The sequence below is a fragment of the Oryctolagus cuniculus genome, chromosome 14, assembly GCF_964237555.1.
Source record: "Oryctolagus cuniculus chromosome 14, mOryCun1.1, whole genome shotgun sequence".
Classification (NCBI taxonomy): Eukaryota; Metazoa; Chordata; class Mammalia; order Lagomorpha; family Leporidae; genus Oryctolagus; species Oryctolagus cuniculus.
The window spans coordinates 69,094,949-69,109,973 of NC_091445.1; the positions used below are offsets into that span (position 1 = coordinate 69,094,949).

The window sequence follows — 15,025 nt, forward strand, 5'->3', positions numbered from 1 at the left end:
CATCAATCCCAGAATTTGCCAACTTTTAATTATTTTTCTAACTGTCCTTCAAGTAAGGAGTAAGAGCTGGCATTTGATTGCCTTTGGTTTGCTCTAAATTATTACCACATAAGTAGTGTGGGCTCTAAGACCATGTTAAAATTCCAATATTTCTAAATTGACTTGATCTCTCTGAAGTTGCACTTAATGAACTTCTCTGTAGAGATGATTTGATTCATTTTTAAAATACGTATATTCAGAATTCAGGTTGCAAGAGTCAATAACCTATACTTTATTAAACCTTATATAGAAACAGCTAGCTGTTTATTTTAAATTGTGTTTATGGGGGCTTGTGCTGTGGCATAATTGGAAAAATTACTGCCTGTAGTGCTGGCATCTCATATGGGCACTGGTTTGAGTCCCCGCTGCTCCACCTACAATCCAGCTCTCTGCTATGGTGCAAGAAAGGAGTAGAAGGTGGCCCAAGTCCTTGGGCCCCTGCACCCACATGAGAGACCTGGAAGAAGCTCCAGGCTTCTGGCTCCAGATTGGCCCAGCTCTGGTTGTTGTAGCCATTTAGGGAATGAACCAGTGGGTTTCTCTCTCTCTCCTCTCTGCTCTGTAGCTCCACCTTTCAAATAAATAAATAAATAAATCTTTTTAAAAAATGTGTTTATGCCCACATATTGAGTAAAACAGCAGGAGAAAGCAATGTTATTTAGCTGTGTTATATGGACTCTTTTGGGGTTGCAGGGCACAGAATCACATCAGATTATATTTTTTGGGGAAGCATGAGAGCTTCCATTCATCTGGTTCTTGGAGTAGTGGGACATCATACTGGCTTTCATAGCTAAGACTCATATTCTCTCTATAAATGTCCACTATGATGTGTCTGCCAAGGTGCTGCTTACCTCCCTTTGATTTCTCCATGGCTGTGCTTACAAATAACTTTTGTATCATTTCACTCTCCTTGGCCCTTTCTGTGAGTCTCCCATTCCAAGTCCTTGAGAGAGAACCCGACTGAGTTTGAGAGTCACTGGCTAGTATGGAGTGTCCTCAGGCAGCACTCCTGTGTAAATCATCTCATAGGCTGGAGCTGCCAGTTTTCCTCATGTCTGCCCTGTAGATGTTTATCTTTGACTCTATTGCTTGTCTCTTGTTTCATCAGCTGTGACTAAAGTATAGATTCTCAAGATACAACATTTGGAAATCTGTGAGGAATTGGCAGGAAATGGACTTTGGGTGTGGCAGGCCATCAAAATGTCTAAGTATAAGATTATTCTTTGAAACAGTGCCTTAGAAGCAGGTATTGTGACACAGCAGGTCGAGCTGCCACTTGGGATGCCGACATCCCATATCTGAGTGCTTCTGTTTCTGATCCAAGTTCCTGCTAATGTGTATCCTGGAAGGTGAAAGGTAATGGCTCAAGTCCTTGGGTTCCTGCAACCCACGTGGGAGACCTGGCTTTGGCGTGCTCAGTCCTATGAGACTGTTGCAGGCATTTGGTGAACAAACCAGGGAATGGAAGATTTCTATCCCTCCACTCCTCTTTGTCCTTTGAAATAAATAACAATAATAAGAAAAAGACAAAACAACAAAAAAGTACATTTCTCATCTTTGTTAAAGGTCAGGACAGAGACCAGAACCTAAGACAGTTGGTTTGAAGTGTGGGAGTTAGCATTCTGAGTGATCGTTCAACCTCCCAGTTGTTTTCCTAAGAATAAACTAAGCTTGTTTTGTGCCTTGAAGGGAGCTGGTTGATTAAAAATAATATTTAGAACTCTCAGGAGAGTAGGCATAAAAATTTCTCATCATCTATCAAAAGTGATAAAAGAATTATGATTGTGAATGAGGTGCATCATTTTAAATAGCAACTTGTGTATGCAGTTTATTTTGAAGGAGAGAGAGAGCCCTTTTCCATTTACTTAACTGTTATTGAGGATATTTTTTGTCTTTGTTTTTATCAATTCTTTTTTGCCTTTGTATGTTTGTAGGAATTCCATATAAGCAACTGACTGTTGGAGTCCCCAAGGAGATTTTCCAAAATGAGAAGCGAGTGGCATTGTCTCCTGCTGGTGTGCAGGCCTTGGTCAAACAGGGTTTTAATGTTGTGGTGGAATCTGGTGCAGGCGAAGCTTCCAAGTTCTCTGATGACCATTATAGAGCAGCAGGTGCCCAAATCCAAGGGACGAAGGAAGTGCTGGCTTCTGATTTGGTGGTCAAAGTAATTATTCCTTTTTTCTTTCCCACTTACGGCATGCTGACTTTCTGAAATACTTTCATAGAAAGATTATTTCTCTGATGCCATAAACCTCCCCCTTTCTCTCTCCTTTGTTTCCTTCCCTTCTCTTTATTTCCTTCCTTCCTTCCTTCCTTCCTTCCTTCCTTCCTTCCTTCCTTCCTTCCTTCCTTCCTTCTTATATAGTCATATGTACTCATGGGATCTGATACAAATAATTGTATATGTTGATAGGTTGCAGCATGATGTTTTGACACACACACATACACACAAACACACAGATAATATGCAGTGATTAAATTAGTGTAATTAGTGTATCTGTCACCTCAAACATTTGTCATTTCAGCTTTTCCTAATTTCAAACAAGGCTGTTTTCTCAAAAAAATGGTTGCATTTGGGGAATATTTTTCATGCTCCTCTAGAAATTTTATCAGGCTATGTGATCCGTGTTTAACCATGAGGACATGAAAAGTGATCTTCATTTTTATATTTGCTATGTGGAAATTCCCTTTTGATTAGGGAAAATTTGCAGGACATGGTCTAGACATATCCAGAATACCTACAGGTGAGTATTTACTGCTAGAATGGCAAGCAGAAGTGGGCCTCATCCTGGGACTGAGTGCACAGTGATCTGATACCTGATAGTACAATGATTAGCACTGACATAAGTGCTGTCTCCCAGAGTAAGACTACTTGGAGGAAGGCAGCATTGGGCTGAGCAGCATGTAGCCTTAGCTCCTTTAAAAGAGGGTCTTAAGGTAATGTATGGAAGAAATCTATCTGCTGAAGGAGTTTAGAACTAACACATTGGAAGTAAAAATTCACATAGGGAATGAGGGAGAGACTATGGAGTCCAGCATACATGATAACTAAACTTGTACATTAGATCCTAATCCTTCTGCAATCAAGGCAGACAAAGGTATATGAATTACATAACATGGTTATTACAATAGGATAAACTTAAATTTTTTCATGCAGGACAAGCTTTTTTATGTGTGTGTTTTGATAATATCCAGTGAATAATCTGACAGTTGTTTTTATAAAAGACACAAAACAAATTTTTGGTGTAGAAAACTAACAGAATTTATGTCTTGGAGATAAATTGCAATTCAACTAGGGCTTTTTAAAAATTTGGGTACCCGGTTGCCCCTCTTCCAGGCCAGCTCTCTGCTGTGGCCAGGGAGTGCAGTGGAGGATGGCCCAAGTGCTTGGGCTCTGTACCCCATGGGAGACCAGGAGAAGTACCTGGCTCCTGCCATCGGATCAGCGCGGTGCGCTGGCCGCAGCACGCCGGCCACGGCGGCCATTGGAGGGTGAACCAACGGCAAAGGAAGACCTTTCTCTCTGTCTCTCTCTCTCACTGTCCACTCTGCCTGTCAAAAAATAAATAAATAAATAAAGATTTGGGCTTACAGATATTGGTAATAATAACTTGAAGTAAAAGAACTTTGAGAAAATAGAAAAATAAGGATAATTCTAGGGTTCAAAACATTTTGAGATGTACCTCACAAAAAGGGTACACATAAATTTGGGTACACATAAATTAAGGGTACACATAAATTTTGGAAGTGTTGTGTATGTTTGCAGATTTCGCAATGTGTAACCATATTAAAAATATGCTGTGATATCCTCTAATACAAGAGTACTTCAAAAAGTTGACAGAAAATAGAATTAATTGGTGCGAAAACTTTTTTATAACATGTGGAAAATGCATATCATGACAATCTATATGTGAATTTAAAAATGTTTTTGCACAAAATTAAAGCCATACATTTAGTTCTATTTTCCACGAATTTTTTGAAGTGCATTTATATAGAATGTATGTAACCTTTTACAATATTAATTAACTAACTTGACCTTGAGTTCCTCTTTTGTGTCAAATCTAGTTCAAGGAAACAGCCTGTTGCCTGGATTTACTCAGATAGGGACCAGCAGAATAAATTCAGAGTTGTTTTCTAATTTGTACTAAAACTATGTGTAGATTTTCATGGAGAAAAACTAGATCTTGTTAGAGAATCTTAATTAAAGTCCAGAACCTTAGAATTATGTGCATCACCAGATCAACAACTGAAATGGGAATAATAGACCAAGGTGTCTCATGGGAAAATCGAGGTAAAATTCTATGTTAGGATATGACTGATCCAAAGATTTTGTTTGTATTTAAAACATAAGTCCCAGAGGCTATGCTTTCTGTGTTTATTTGCCTAAAAGCAGTGCTGTGCACTGGTAGCTAGTGGAATGACATGAAAATTTACTTTAAATTTGGGCAAAAACATTTAAAAGTAAATGGATTTTAAAAATTTGTCTTTAAAAAAGTAGACATTTCAAGCATATATAGTGTGTTTTCATGGATTTATCTGATACTTTAAAAAATTTCTCTGCTGCTTTCCTAGGCGCATTAGCAGGGAGCTGGATCGAAAGTGGAGTAGCTGGGACTTGAACTGACACCCATACGGGATGCCGGCGCTGCAGGCCAGGGCTTTAACCCACTGCGCCACAGCACCAGCCCAGTATCTGATACTTGTTTACATAACAGAATATATTGTAGGTTTTTGCTAAAACCCAGTTCAACAAGGGTGTTAGTTTCAATTATGTATGTATAAATAGTCATCTGGAATTTTCAGATGATGTAAATCTATACTTAGTGCCATGAAAATTTTAGTCTAAAAACATTCTTAATGTCTGACTATTCCAAATGTTTATGCTTGCCAAAATTAGTAAGGATTGAATCTTTAAGCATGCAACAAAAACTTTCTGTCCATTTATTCTTGGCTAAGTAATGGATTTTGGAGGAAAGGTTTGTTGTAGAATCTCCACATAGACTGTGCATTAATAGGTATGTGTGCTGTTTACTCAAAAAACTCAGTAGGTCATTTGTCAGAGGATAGGTGATATACTTCTTTGTGTATCTTACTTTGCTAAAGAATTTAGTCATTCATTGATGAAATATTTATGTCTAGAGTATTATACCAGTTATGGCATATTATCTAAATTGGCCTATTTACTTTAAAATATGTTTAAAATTTTTGTATTTTTAATCTTTGGTTTGACTTTTTTCTCAGGTACGAGCCCCCATGGTTAATCCAACGTTAGGTATTCATGAAGCTGACCTTTTAAAGGCATCAGGAACACTGATTAGTTTTATTTACCCAGCTCAAAATCCAGACTTGCTAAATAAACTTTCCAAAAGAAAAACGACGGTGCTGGCAATGGACCAGGTTCCAAGAGTCACAATTGCTCAGGGATATGACGCGCTAAGCTCCATGGCCAACATTGCTGGGTAGGTTGATTCTTTTCCATTTCTGTTGAACAGAAGCACAATGGTACTACAGAAACAATCACACCATAGCTGTTCTCTCTTACAATGAGCTTGCTTGTAAAAATTGTTGGAAATTGTAGACTTTGGAGAGAGCACTTAAATTAGTTTTAAGAATCATTTTATTGTTTCACAGCACTTGGATTGGAAATGAACTCTATTGTACACTCTATGGGTAGAAATGAAGTAGTATTTCCATCCACCAAAGGACATAGCTATCAGATTATTTGTGTGAGGAATACATTATATTTCATATGTGTATGTATGCATGTATGTATTATGTTGAAATTGCTTTTTTATAGGTTAAAAATGCCTGAATATTGGCAGTTTCATATGGTTAAATATAATATGTACATATTGGAAGATTTACCATCTTAATTGGATTTTGCTTTGGTAAATTTATAAAATACTTATTGAATAGGAGAAACGTCTGCACAAAAGAGAGTTTCATCTAATGTCAAACTCTGGACTGATAAACTGATGGCTAACTATGTCCTTTAACCTTTAAATCCAAGATGGTTAAAAGCTTCATTTGCCTGGCAGGCACTAATACATTCCCTGTTTATTGCTGGCCATGCTATTAGGGGAGGATTCTAAGACTCATTGTCCTCAGAAGAACTTGGCCATGATTGAGTAATCATGTCTGCCATGGGTGAGGGATAGGGATGACTGCATGAACGCAGTGCAGTGTGTTGCTGACTGCCTTAGCAGGTAGGAGGAATCTGGAAGTGGATAATGCTTGCAAAAGCAGCTCATGTAAGAAGCTATTTGAATTCGCTTTCAAACAGGAAAACTGTTGGTAGTTGACAATAGAATATAAATGAGACAGCAATGAAAGAAAGTGTTAAGGAAAAATACAAGGCCATGAAAAAAAATGAATCACATGAAGAAAACCTTGTATAGCCTAACACATGACCTGAGAGTTTGTTTAGATTTTATATTTTCAGTTGTGATGTATCAAACAGCACAGATTCTACTTTGTCTTTAAACTGCTTACTTTTGATATGAATGAGATGCAGGAAACAAGAATGATCAGTTAAAGTCATGTTTTGTTGTCCTTAATGTAGTGTGGCAAACAATTTGAAGAGATTTTTGTGTGTGGTATAAGTAATTTACCAAGGGACAAAATAAGTTGATTCTTTATTTATTTTGTTTGTAGAAGAGTTATATTATGCAGTGTGGAACTTAAAGTCTTACATAGAAAATGTAAAAAAAAGTAGAATTTTAAAGGATGCTGTTGATTTTGTCACAGGGAACGCACATATGTGAAAGAATGTGAAAACCAGTAGCTCTGGCCCAGTGGCTTTAGTTGCGGAATCTTTTGAGCAAATGAAATATTATGAGGCACTATAAATGTATCTAAGAATGGAATTAGTTGTGCTAGTGTGGAAGTTCTGCCTAGAAACATACTTATTCTCTGTCCTACCCACTGTGGCCCCAGTTCAGTCTGAAGCTTAAACCTTTGGGGACTCACAGGATACAATTTGAAGAATCTGTCTTAGGTCCTGAGCTGTGGTATATTGAAAGGGCATCACGTGAAATGAATCATTTAGTATACATGCCCACATGGTGTGTGATAAATCATTTTTTGTGTAACTGACACACAGCCATCTTACAGTGAAGACATAACTTCTTCCATTTCACTAATGTCCATTTGAGCTGTTTTGCTCTCATCAAGAAAATACCCAGTTTGTCACCTTTCCCCACTATCAGTTCAGTGTTTTCATATATATATATTTCCTGTGTAATCAGTCAGTTTTTGTGATTTTTTTTCAGAATAGCAACTGGCTCTTCTAAAATCCTAATTTCAAAATTAATTCTTTAAAGTGGTCTTTGGAACTTTGTCATATTTGCCCTTTGAAAATTATTAGCACTTCAACTCAGAAGTAAGACTAATAGATAATATATTCTCTCAAATACTGTCTTTCTGCTCTAGTATGAAAAAGTAACAGTGGTGACTCTTATAGGCTTTTGGGTCAATTATTATATAAAAATTATGAGAGAGAAGTTTTGTTGCCAGCTGGCAAGTGGTGTTAACATTAAATAGTTGCATTATATTAGGCAGAGGCAGAGTGAGTATTACTGAGAATGTACAGAAGTGCCTTTTAAGTATAAATTGAAATGAAAATGAAGTTAATGTCAAAAATATCTTATTAAATAAGAGTTGGTGCATGTTATCCTTGCATACTTTGTTTCTTTAGCTGAAACACTTAATATTTATTGAACATTGTGACAAGTGTAACATCAGTTATTTCACCTGTATTATTTCATTTTTGTCCTTATAACACTTCTAAGAGACAGATGCTCTTTTGGTGTCCATTTCATAGATGAGAAAAACCAAGGTTTACAGAATTATAGAAATTTTTCCCAGGTCATGAAGTTAACTAGGCTATGAACAGAGACCAGTTTGTCTCAAAATTCCATGCTTTGAACTATTAGAGAATAAGGGGAGTGTTTTTTGTGTCCTGTGATTGGACTCTTATTATGTTAAAGCATATGGCTAATCTAATTTTTTTAAACACTTTCCCCCTACTGTTGAAGCATTACATCAATTACATCAAAGAAAATTTGGACAACATAGTGAAGTAAATGAAAGTTGGGAGGATGTGTGGTTCCAACACCTAAAGCCTACCATTGTATTTTCTTGTCTTTCCTTCATTGCTTTTTCTATCTCAACAAGTCTTTTGCAGTATTTGTTCTAAAGAATCTAGGCAACATGGTGGATAAGAGTCTGCCTCCATAGGTAGGCTTCCCGCTTAGACTTCTGACTCCAGCACTTAGCTGAGTGACCTGCCACAAGTCTCTTCATTTCACTTTGTATCTCAGTTTCCTAACCCAAAAAGTAAGGATAATAATTGTACCCATCTATAGGCTTGTTGCAAAGGTGAAAGGGGTAAGTATATATTTGTAAATAAAAGTTAGAACCTGTTCTTGCCACCTAATGTAATATCAATGTTAGTTACACTTAGCTTTTGACATATAAGTCTAACAGCTTTCATTTTATGAAACTATTAATCTGTTTATTTATTTTCTAAGTTATAAGGCTGTTGTCCTAGCAGCAAATCATTTTGGACGATTTTTTACTGGTCAGATTACAGCTGCTGGGAAAGTTCCTCCAGCTAAGGTAGGTATTCCTTTAATGTTTCTTCAGAATGTTAATTAAAAGTAAAGGTATATTAAACAAAGTACTTTAGAAAGTTCTTGGGAAAATGGAGTGAAAAGATGTACTTGTTTTGGTGTGCAAAATTTTGAAATCCAAAAAATTTTGAAATCCACTCATAATTTTTTCATAATACATACCTTTCCTGAACTTTGTGAAGACCTCTTGTATATATGAATTTAAAAATGTTTTTGCACCGGGGCCGGTGCTGTGGCTCACTTGGCTAATCCTCCGCCTGTGGCACCGGCATCCTATATGGGCGCCAGGTTCTAGTCCTGGTTGCACCTCTTCCAGTCCAGCTCTCTGCTGTGGCCTGGGAGGGCAGTGGAAGATGGCCCAAATGCTTGGAGGAATGCCAGGAGGAAGCACCTGGCTCCTGGCTTTGGATTGGAACAGCGCCGGCCATAGTGGCCATTTGGGGAGTGAACCAACGGAAGGAAGACCTTTCTCTCTGTCTCTCTCTCTCACTGTCTATATGTCTATAACTCTACCTGTCAAATAAAAAAAATTTTTGCACCAAAATAAATGCACCTTTTAATTTAATTTTCCATGAACTTTTTAAAAGTGTGCTCATATAGTTTTAAAGTATATTTATTTAAAAATTCTTATTATATATTAGCCTCGCACTGATGACTTTTTATGGTATGTACAAATATAGGGTTGAGCTTCAAAGCTGAACATTCAGTGTGACCACTGCTTGCAATACCCACATCTGGTATCACAGTGCTGGTCTGAATTCTGGCTACTCCACTTCCAACCTAGCTTCCTGATAATTTTTGCACGTGGATGGCAACAAATGATAGCTCAAATGCTTGGGCACATGCCACCCACATGGGAGAACTGGATGGACTTCTTGGCTCCTGGATTTGGCTTTGCTTGGCCTCCGCACTGGCTGGTGTGGGTATTTGGGAAGTGAACCAGAAGATGGAAGATTCTCTCTCTCTCTCTCTCTCTCTCTCTCTCTCTCTCTCTCTCTTCTTTTCCCTCTCTCTCTTTCTTCCTCTCTTTCACCCTCTCTCTGCTTTTCAAGTAGATAGAAATAATCATTTGTTCAAAGAAACTGGACATTTACAATTGCTTATAAAAATGAATTTGATCTTTTTTGGAAGTTCCAGTGAGTTCCACTGTCATTTTCTGTTTCTGACTTACTAACTTGAACCTTTAAAGGGAATTTAGATAACTTGTTCTGTATGGCCTATTTATTACTATTTTTTTTTTAAAAAAGCTTCAAGATGCTATTTAGCAAACTCTGGGTTTCTTAATTATTGTGACTTTTGGTTCATAGAAACGACTATGGTTTCTTTATTCTTTGTCAATTTTTGGAGCTAGAGGACAAAAAATGGGAGATGATGTAATCAGGGCATTTGACTAAGGGAATTTTTATGATGTACAACATGTTTTGAAGTATATATATACACATTATGGAATGGTTAAATATAGATAATTAACAAATGTATTGCCTCACATAGTCGTTCTTGTGGTGAGAACACTATACATCTGTTCTCTTTATATTTTTCAAAGATACAACATATGATTAACTATAGTTGTCTTGATGTATAATAGGTATCTTGAAATTTATTCCTCTATCTTACTATACTCATATATTCTTTCTTTTTTGAAATGTATTTATTTATTTGGAAGGAAGAGTTACAGAGAGGCAGAGAGAGAGAGTGAGGGAGAGAGAAGTCTTCCATCTGCTGGTTCACTCCCCAAATAGTTGAAACCACCAAAGCTGGGCCTGTCTGAAGCCAGGAGCCAGGAGCTTCTTCTGGGTCTTTCACACGGGTGCAGAGGCCCAAGGACTTGGGCTGTCTTCTACTGCTTTCTCAGGCCATAGCAGAGAGCTGGATTGGAAGTGGAGCAGCTGGAACTTGAACCAGTGCCCATATGGAATGCCAAGGCTGCAGGTGGTGGCTTTACCTACTATGCCATAGCACTGGCTGCTGCAATCATGTATGCTTGTTATTTTTTGATTCAGGATAACTTGGCCTAGTCCTGTGCTTTGTATTTATTTTGTGAATGGGTACCTCATCAGTTTGTGGGAAAAACTGAATTATAAGATAAGTTTAGGGGGAGTGAACCAGTACATAGAGGGCTTCTCTCTCTCTCTCTCTCTCTCTCTCTGCCTCTCTGCCTCTCTGTAACTCTGCCTTTCAAATAAATAAATACATCTTAAAAAAGAGGTAAGTTTATTTTGGGGCAAAAAATTCTTGAAATTCATGCAGTTTTTCTTAGTACACATTTTCCATGAACATTTGGAAGATCCTTGTATTTTGCTTTGTTTCTTTTTCTTTTCTTTTTTTTTTTTTTTTTTTTTTTTTTGGGAATTAGTGGAGCTTTTGTGTGCAGCAGGGTTGGCCTCTTGGAGCCAAGAGCTTGCTTGTTCACTTTTCCTCTTTGTCCTATGTACTTTCTCACTCTCCCTAGCAAACCGTCCTCATCAAGATCCAGTTCACAGGATCTCTGAGACCCTGTATGGGGTCACTAGAGCACAGTTTGATTGGTCTAGTCTTCTCAAATAGGCAGAAGGAAGCTTGGGCAGGATGGGTGGGTGGGAATTTGTAAGCTTTACTGTTTCTGTGGGTGGCATTTATTTCTACAGGAACAATAAGCTGCCTTGAATTGACTGTTTATGGGATGTATAACAGACTTTTTTTCTGGAAGGCCCTTTTCAGACTAGAGACAACATTGTTCTTGCTTTATTTCTTAGAATGTGGGGGGAGGGGGCTGTTGTTCCTGAGGAATTTTGTGGTTCTCTTGACTGTACCTTTCATGGTTAGGGAGAGTAGTTACATTGCTTTATGTTTCAGGTACAGTTTGTTCAAAATATTGCAGAATTATATGGTTGGTTAATGACAGTTCCTTTTAGAAGCATTTGAGCTCAAAATAGGGCTTGAGATAGATGTTTCAGTCTAGTTGTACCCATCTTTGAAATGTGCTTTGATATTTTGTGAAGATGGAAAAACCTTAGAATTTGGGAGAAGAGAAGAAGTTAACATGTCACATGGAATTTCTTAAAAAATAGCTTTTTTACAGTGGGAGAGAACCTGTTAATCTTTAACTTGTGTAAAACCAATTGTGCCTTTGTAGCTTTTCCACTGATACGTAACAGACTTTAATGGACAAGCTATTTTTTATTGAAGGTTGATGACCTTTGCCAGCAATTGTTCCTTTGGTAAACTTTAAAAACAGTGATGATTTAGCCAAAGAATAGTCCATCCCCTCATGCCGTGTGTTGAGCGCTGATCACCACGACCTCAGCTCTGCCATGTGTTGAAAGCTGATTATATACCAATGTACCGATAACTATTAGCTGGTGATTTTTTAAATAATCAATTGATAATGAACTTTATTTAACACATAACTGGTTTTGTCTTCTTTCCCAGATTCTCATAGTTGGTGGTGGTGTTGCTGGGCTGGCTTCTGCAGGTGCAGCAAAATCGATGGGTGCAATTGTTCGAGGATTTGACACGAGGTGAGTACTTTATTAGTGATTGATGTGGTGAGAAAACATCTTGTTTCAAATGGGTTATTTTATACTTTCCTTAGAATTTATAAATTGAAAAAGCACATGGAGACTGATCTATAAGCCCTTTGCATTTAAAAATATTCCCACTTTCAAAAAGTAAACTTAGAGTGAAAACATATTGCTTACTGGAAAAAAAAAAACATGGAAGTAACTAGCCTTAGTACAGCATAAATAATAATAATAATAATAGTGATAATAATAAAAGAATTCAAAACTACCAACTCATACTTCTTTTTTTTTTTTTAAATATTTTTATTTTATTTGAGCGTTAGAGTTACAGACAGTGAGAGAGAGAGAGACAGAGAGAAAGGTCTTCCTTCCGTTGGTTCACTCCTCAAATGGCCACAGTGGCTGCAGCTGTGCCAATCCGAAGCCAGGAGCCAGGAGCTTCTTCGAGGTCTCCCACATGGATGCAGGGGCCCAGGGACTTGGGCCATCTTCTGCTTTTCCAGGCCATAGCAGAGAGTTGGACTGGAAGTGGAGCAGCCAGGACTAGAACTGGCACCCATATGGAATGCTGGCGCTGCAGGTGGAGGATTAACCCACTGTACGACGGTGCTGGCCCCTCACAGTTCTGTTTCATTGTATGGATTGGCCATGGCACCAGAGTTACATCTGTCCTGAGATTCAAACACGTTGCTCTACTTGTCCTACTTCTGTTCACAGTGGTTTTAGGCACTAGGTAGGCCATGAACAAAGATGTCTGAAGAAAGAGACTGCCATAGGAGACATCTCAAAGCACAAAGTGAGTAGACCAGGCTGGGGGTGGGAGGCAGGTCTGGTACCCTGCCTTAAATGGACTGAAGCAGATAAATCTGCCACGGCAACAGTTCCCAGGTACTTCACTTAAGAGTAGGAATACATAAATAATAATAATAATAACTATTATTATTATTACATTGTTTATGCTAAGGCTCTTGCTTTTAATGTGAGGGTAGAGTTGCATATCTTTATTTGGTAATTTTAGAGTCCCTAGTTGGAAGTAATGGATTATGTTCATTGTATATATTTTTAAAGAAGATATGTATACATTTTCTTAGATTGTCTTTAAAGACAAGTTTAATTAAAATTCATTTTCATTGCTGAAGATACTAGATCCTGGATCTTATTAAGTGCTTATTGAGTTCTGTTTTCTTTTTTTTTTTTTTTAAAGATTTATTTATTTGCAAGTCAGAGTTACACAGAGAGAGGAGAGGCAGAGAGAGAGAGAGAGAGAGAGAGAGAGAGAGGTCTTCCATCCAATGGTTCACTCTCCAGATAGCCGCAACAGCTGGAGCTGCGCTGATCCGAAGCCAGGAGCCAGGAGCTTCTTCCGGGTCTCCCACATGGGTGCAGGGGCCTAAGGACTTGGGCCATCCTCTACTGCTATCCTGGGCCATAGCAGAGAGCTGGACAGAAAGTGGAACAGCCAGGTCTCAAACTGGCGCCCATATGGGATGCCGGCGCTTCAGGCCAGGGCGTTGACCTGCTGCGCCACAGCACCAGCCCCATAGTTCTGTTTTCATTTATGTATTGCAGTCCTTTCTGAAGCTGTGACATGAGATTATGTATTATCATTTGAGGGCAGTACTACTGCCAGTCTTGAATATAGACTGATTAAAAAACCCTGAATGCTGAATGTTGGAAAGAATGTGACTTTTCAGAGTGAAGAATATTCTGCAGAACACTGCTAACAGTCTTTACCTGGAGTTGAGAGAATTGATGTTCTGATAAATAGCTGCCATGTGAAATGAGAAAATAGGCATTTCCAAAGTAACCAGGACACAAGCCAAAGGGAGTCAGAGATAACCATGCCATTAGTCCTGCCTTTTCCTTTCTGATGCTGCTGATGGGAAGTTTTCTCAGGACCTCCAAGCCTGTAGAAAGCAGGCTATTCATGTTTCCCTTGAAGTGGACAATAGTGGTGAAATATAAATGTATGTATTTGACCTAGACATGGTTTGAAACGTGGTGGAGGGTGAACTAGTGAGAATTTTAGTGTATGGATGTCATTGTTTTTGTCTGCAGAATAGACTGCTACAAAATAGCTGTTGCATAACTATTTATATTTATTATACAAATAATTCACTTGTACAGTAAGAAAGATGTAGCTGAAATAATATTTTGCTTTTCTAAAAATTATTGTTCATTAGGCAATCTAGTCTTATTTTGAGACTAGCAATTGATATCACATTATAAATATGAAATCCAAATATATTGGAAAACACAGTTGATTTAAAATTCTTGCTGGACAACTGATACACTTTTTCAGTTAAGCATTTTCAGATTTACGGACAACTCAGTAATATTAATGGGAAATGATTTTTAATTCTTTCAAACAATAACTAGGAGAGTCTCCTCTTAACAGTAGTGATGATCTTGTTTAATACCTATATTACAAAGCTTAGAAATATAAAAATTTTACTTTATTATTATAAAAACATGATTATCCCTTCAATTAAGAATAATATAAAAAATTAGAAATGTGAAAATTAAGTACCCTAAATCTTACTGCCAAGAGTTAGCTGTTCATAATTTAATATATTTCTTTTTCCACACATGAATTAAAAATGTAATTTTACTAATAGTACTATTTAACCTTTTTCCATTCACCTGTAGATCCTGAAGACATTTCCCTATCTATAAATATTTCTAATGGTTGCATAGAATTATGTTGTATAAAAGTATAATGATTTATTTAACTAGTCCTCTATAAATGGACATTTTTTCTTTCTATAAACAATATTTTGTTTGTTGTGTGTATATGCATATATCTGTGTATCCATCTCGTTATTTCCTTAAGATAAATTTCTAGAAATGGAA

General features: G+C 37.5%; 1 protein-coding gene across 10 annotated transcripts in view; it reads left to right on the forward strand.

Annotated features, from left to right (window-relative positions):
• The window catches only part of NNT (nicotinamide nucleotide transhydrogenase), a 104,214-nt gene that overhangs the window by 7,890 nt on the left and 81,299 nt on the right, over positions 1-15,025 (forward strand). For all 10 annotated transcript variants that reach the window (XR_011382030.1, XM_008262181.4, XM_008262180.4 and 7 more), the window contains exons 3-6: positions 1,974-2,203; positions 5,281-5,498; positions 8,571-8,658; positions 12,081-12,169. Coding sequence is in view for 9 of the 10 variants with exons in the window: in XM_008262181.4 (XP_008260403.1) it covers positions 1,974-2,203; positions 5,281-5,498; positions 8,571-8,658; positions 12,081-12,169 (625 nt within the window). In the remaining variant the exon portion in view is untranslated. The remainder of the gene's footprint in view (positions 1-1,973; positions 2,204-5,280; positions 5,499-8,570; positions 8,659-12,080; positions 12,170-15,025) is intronic.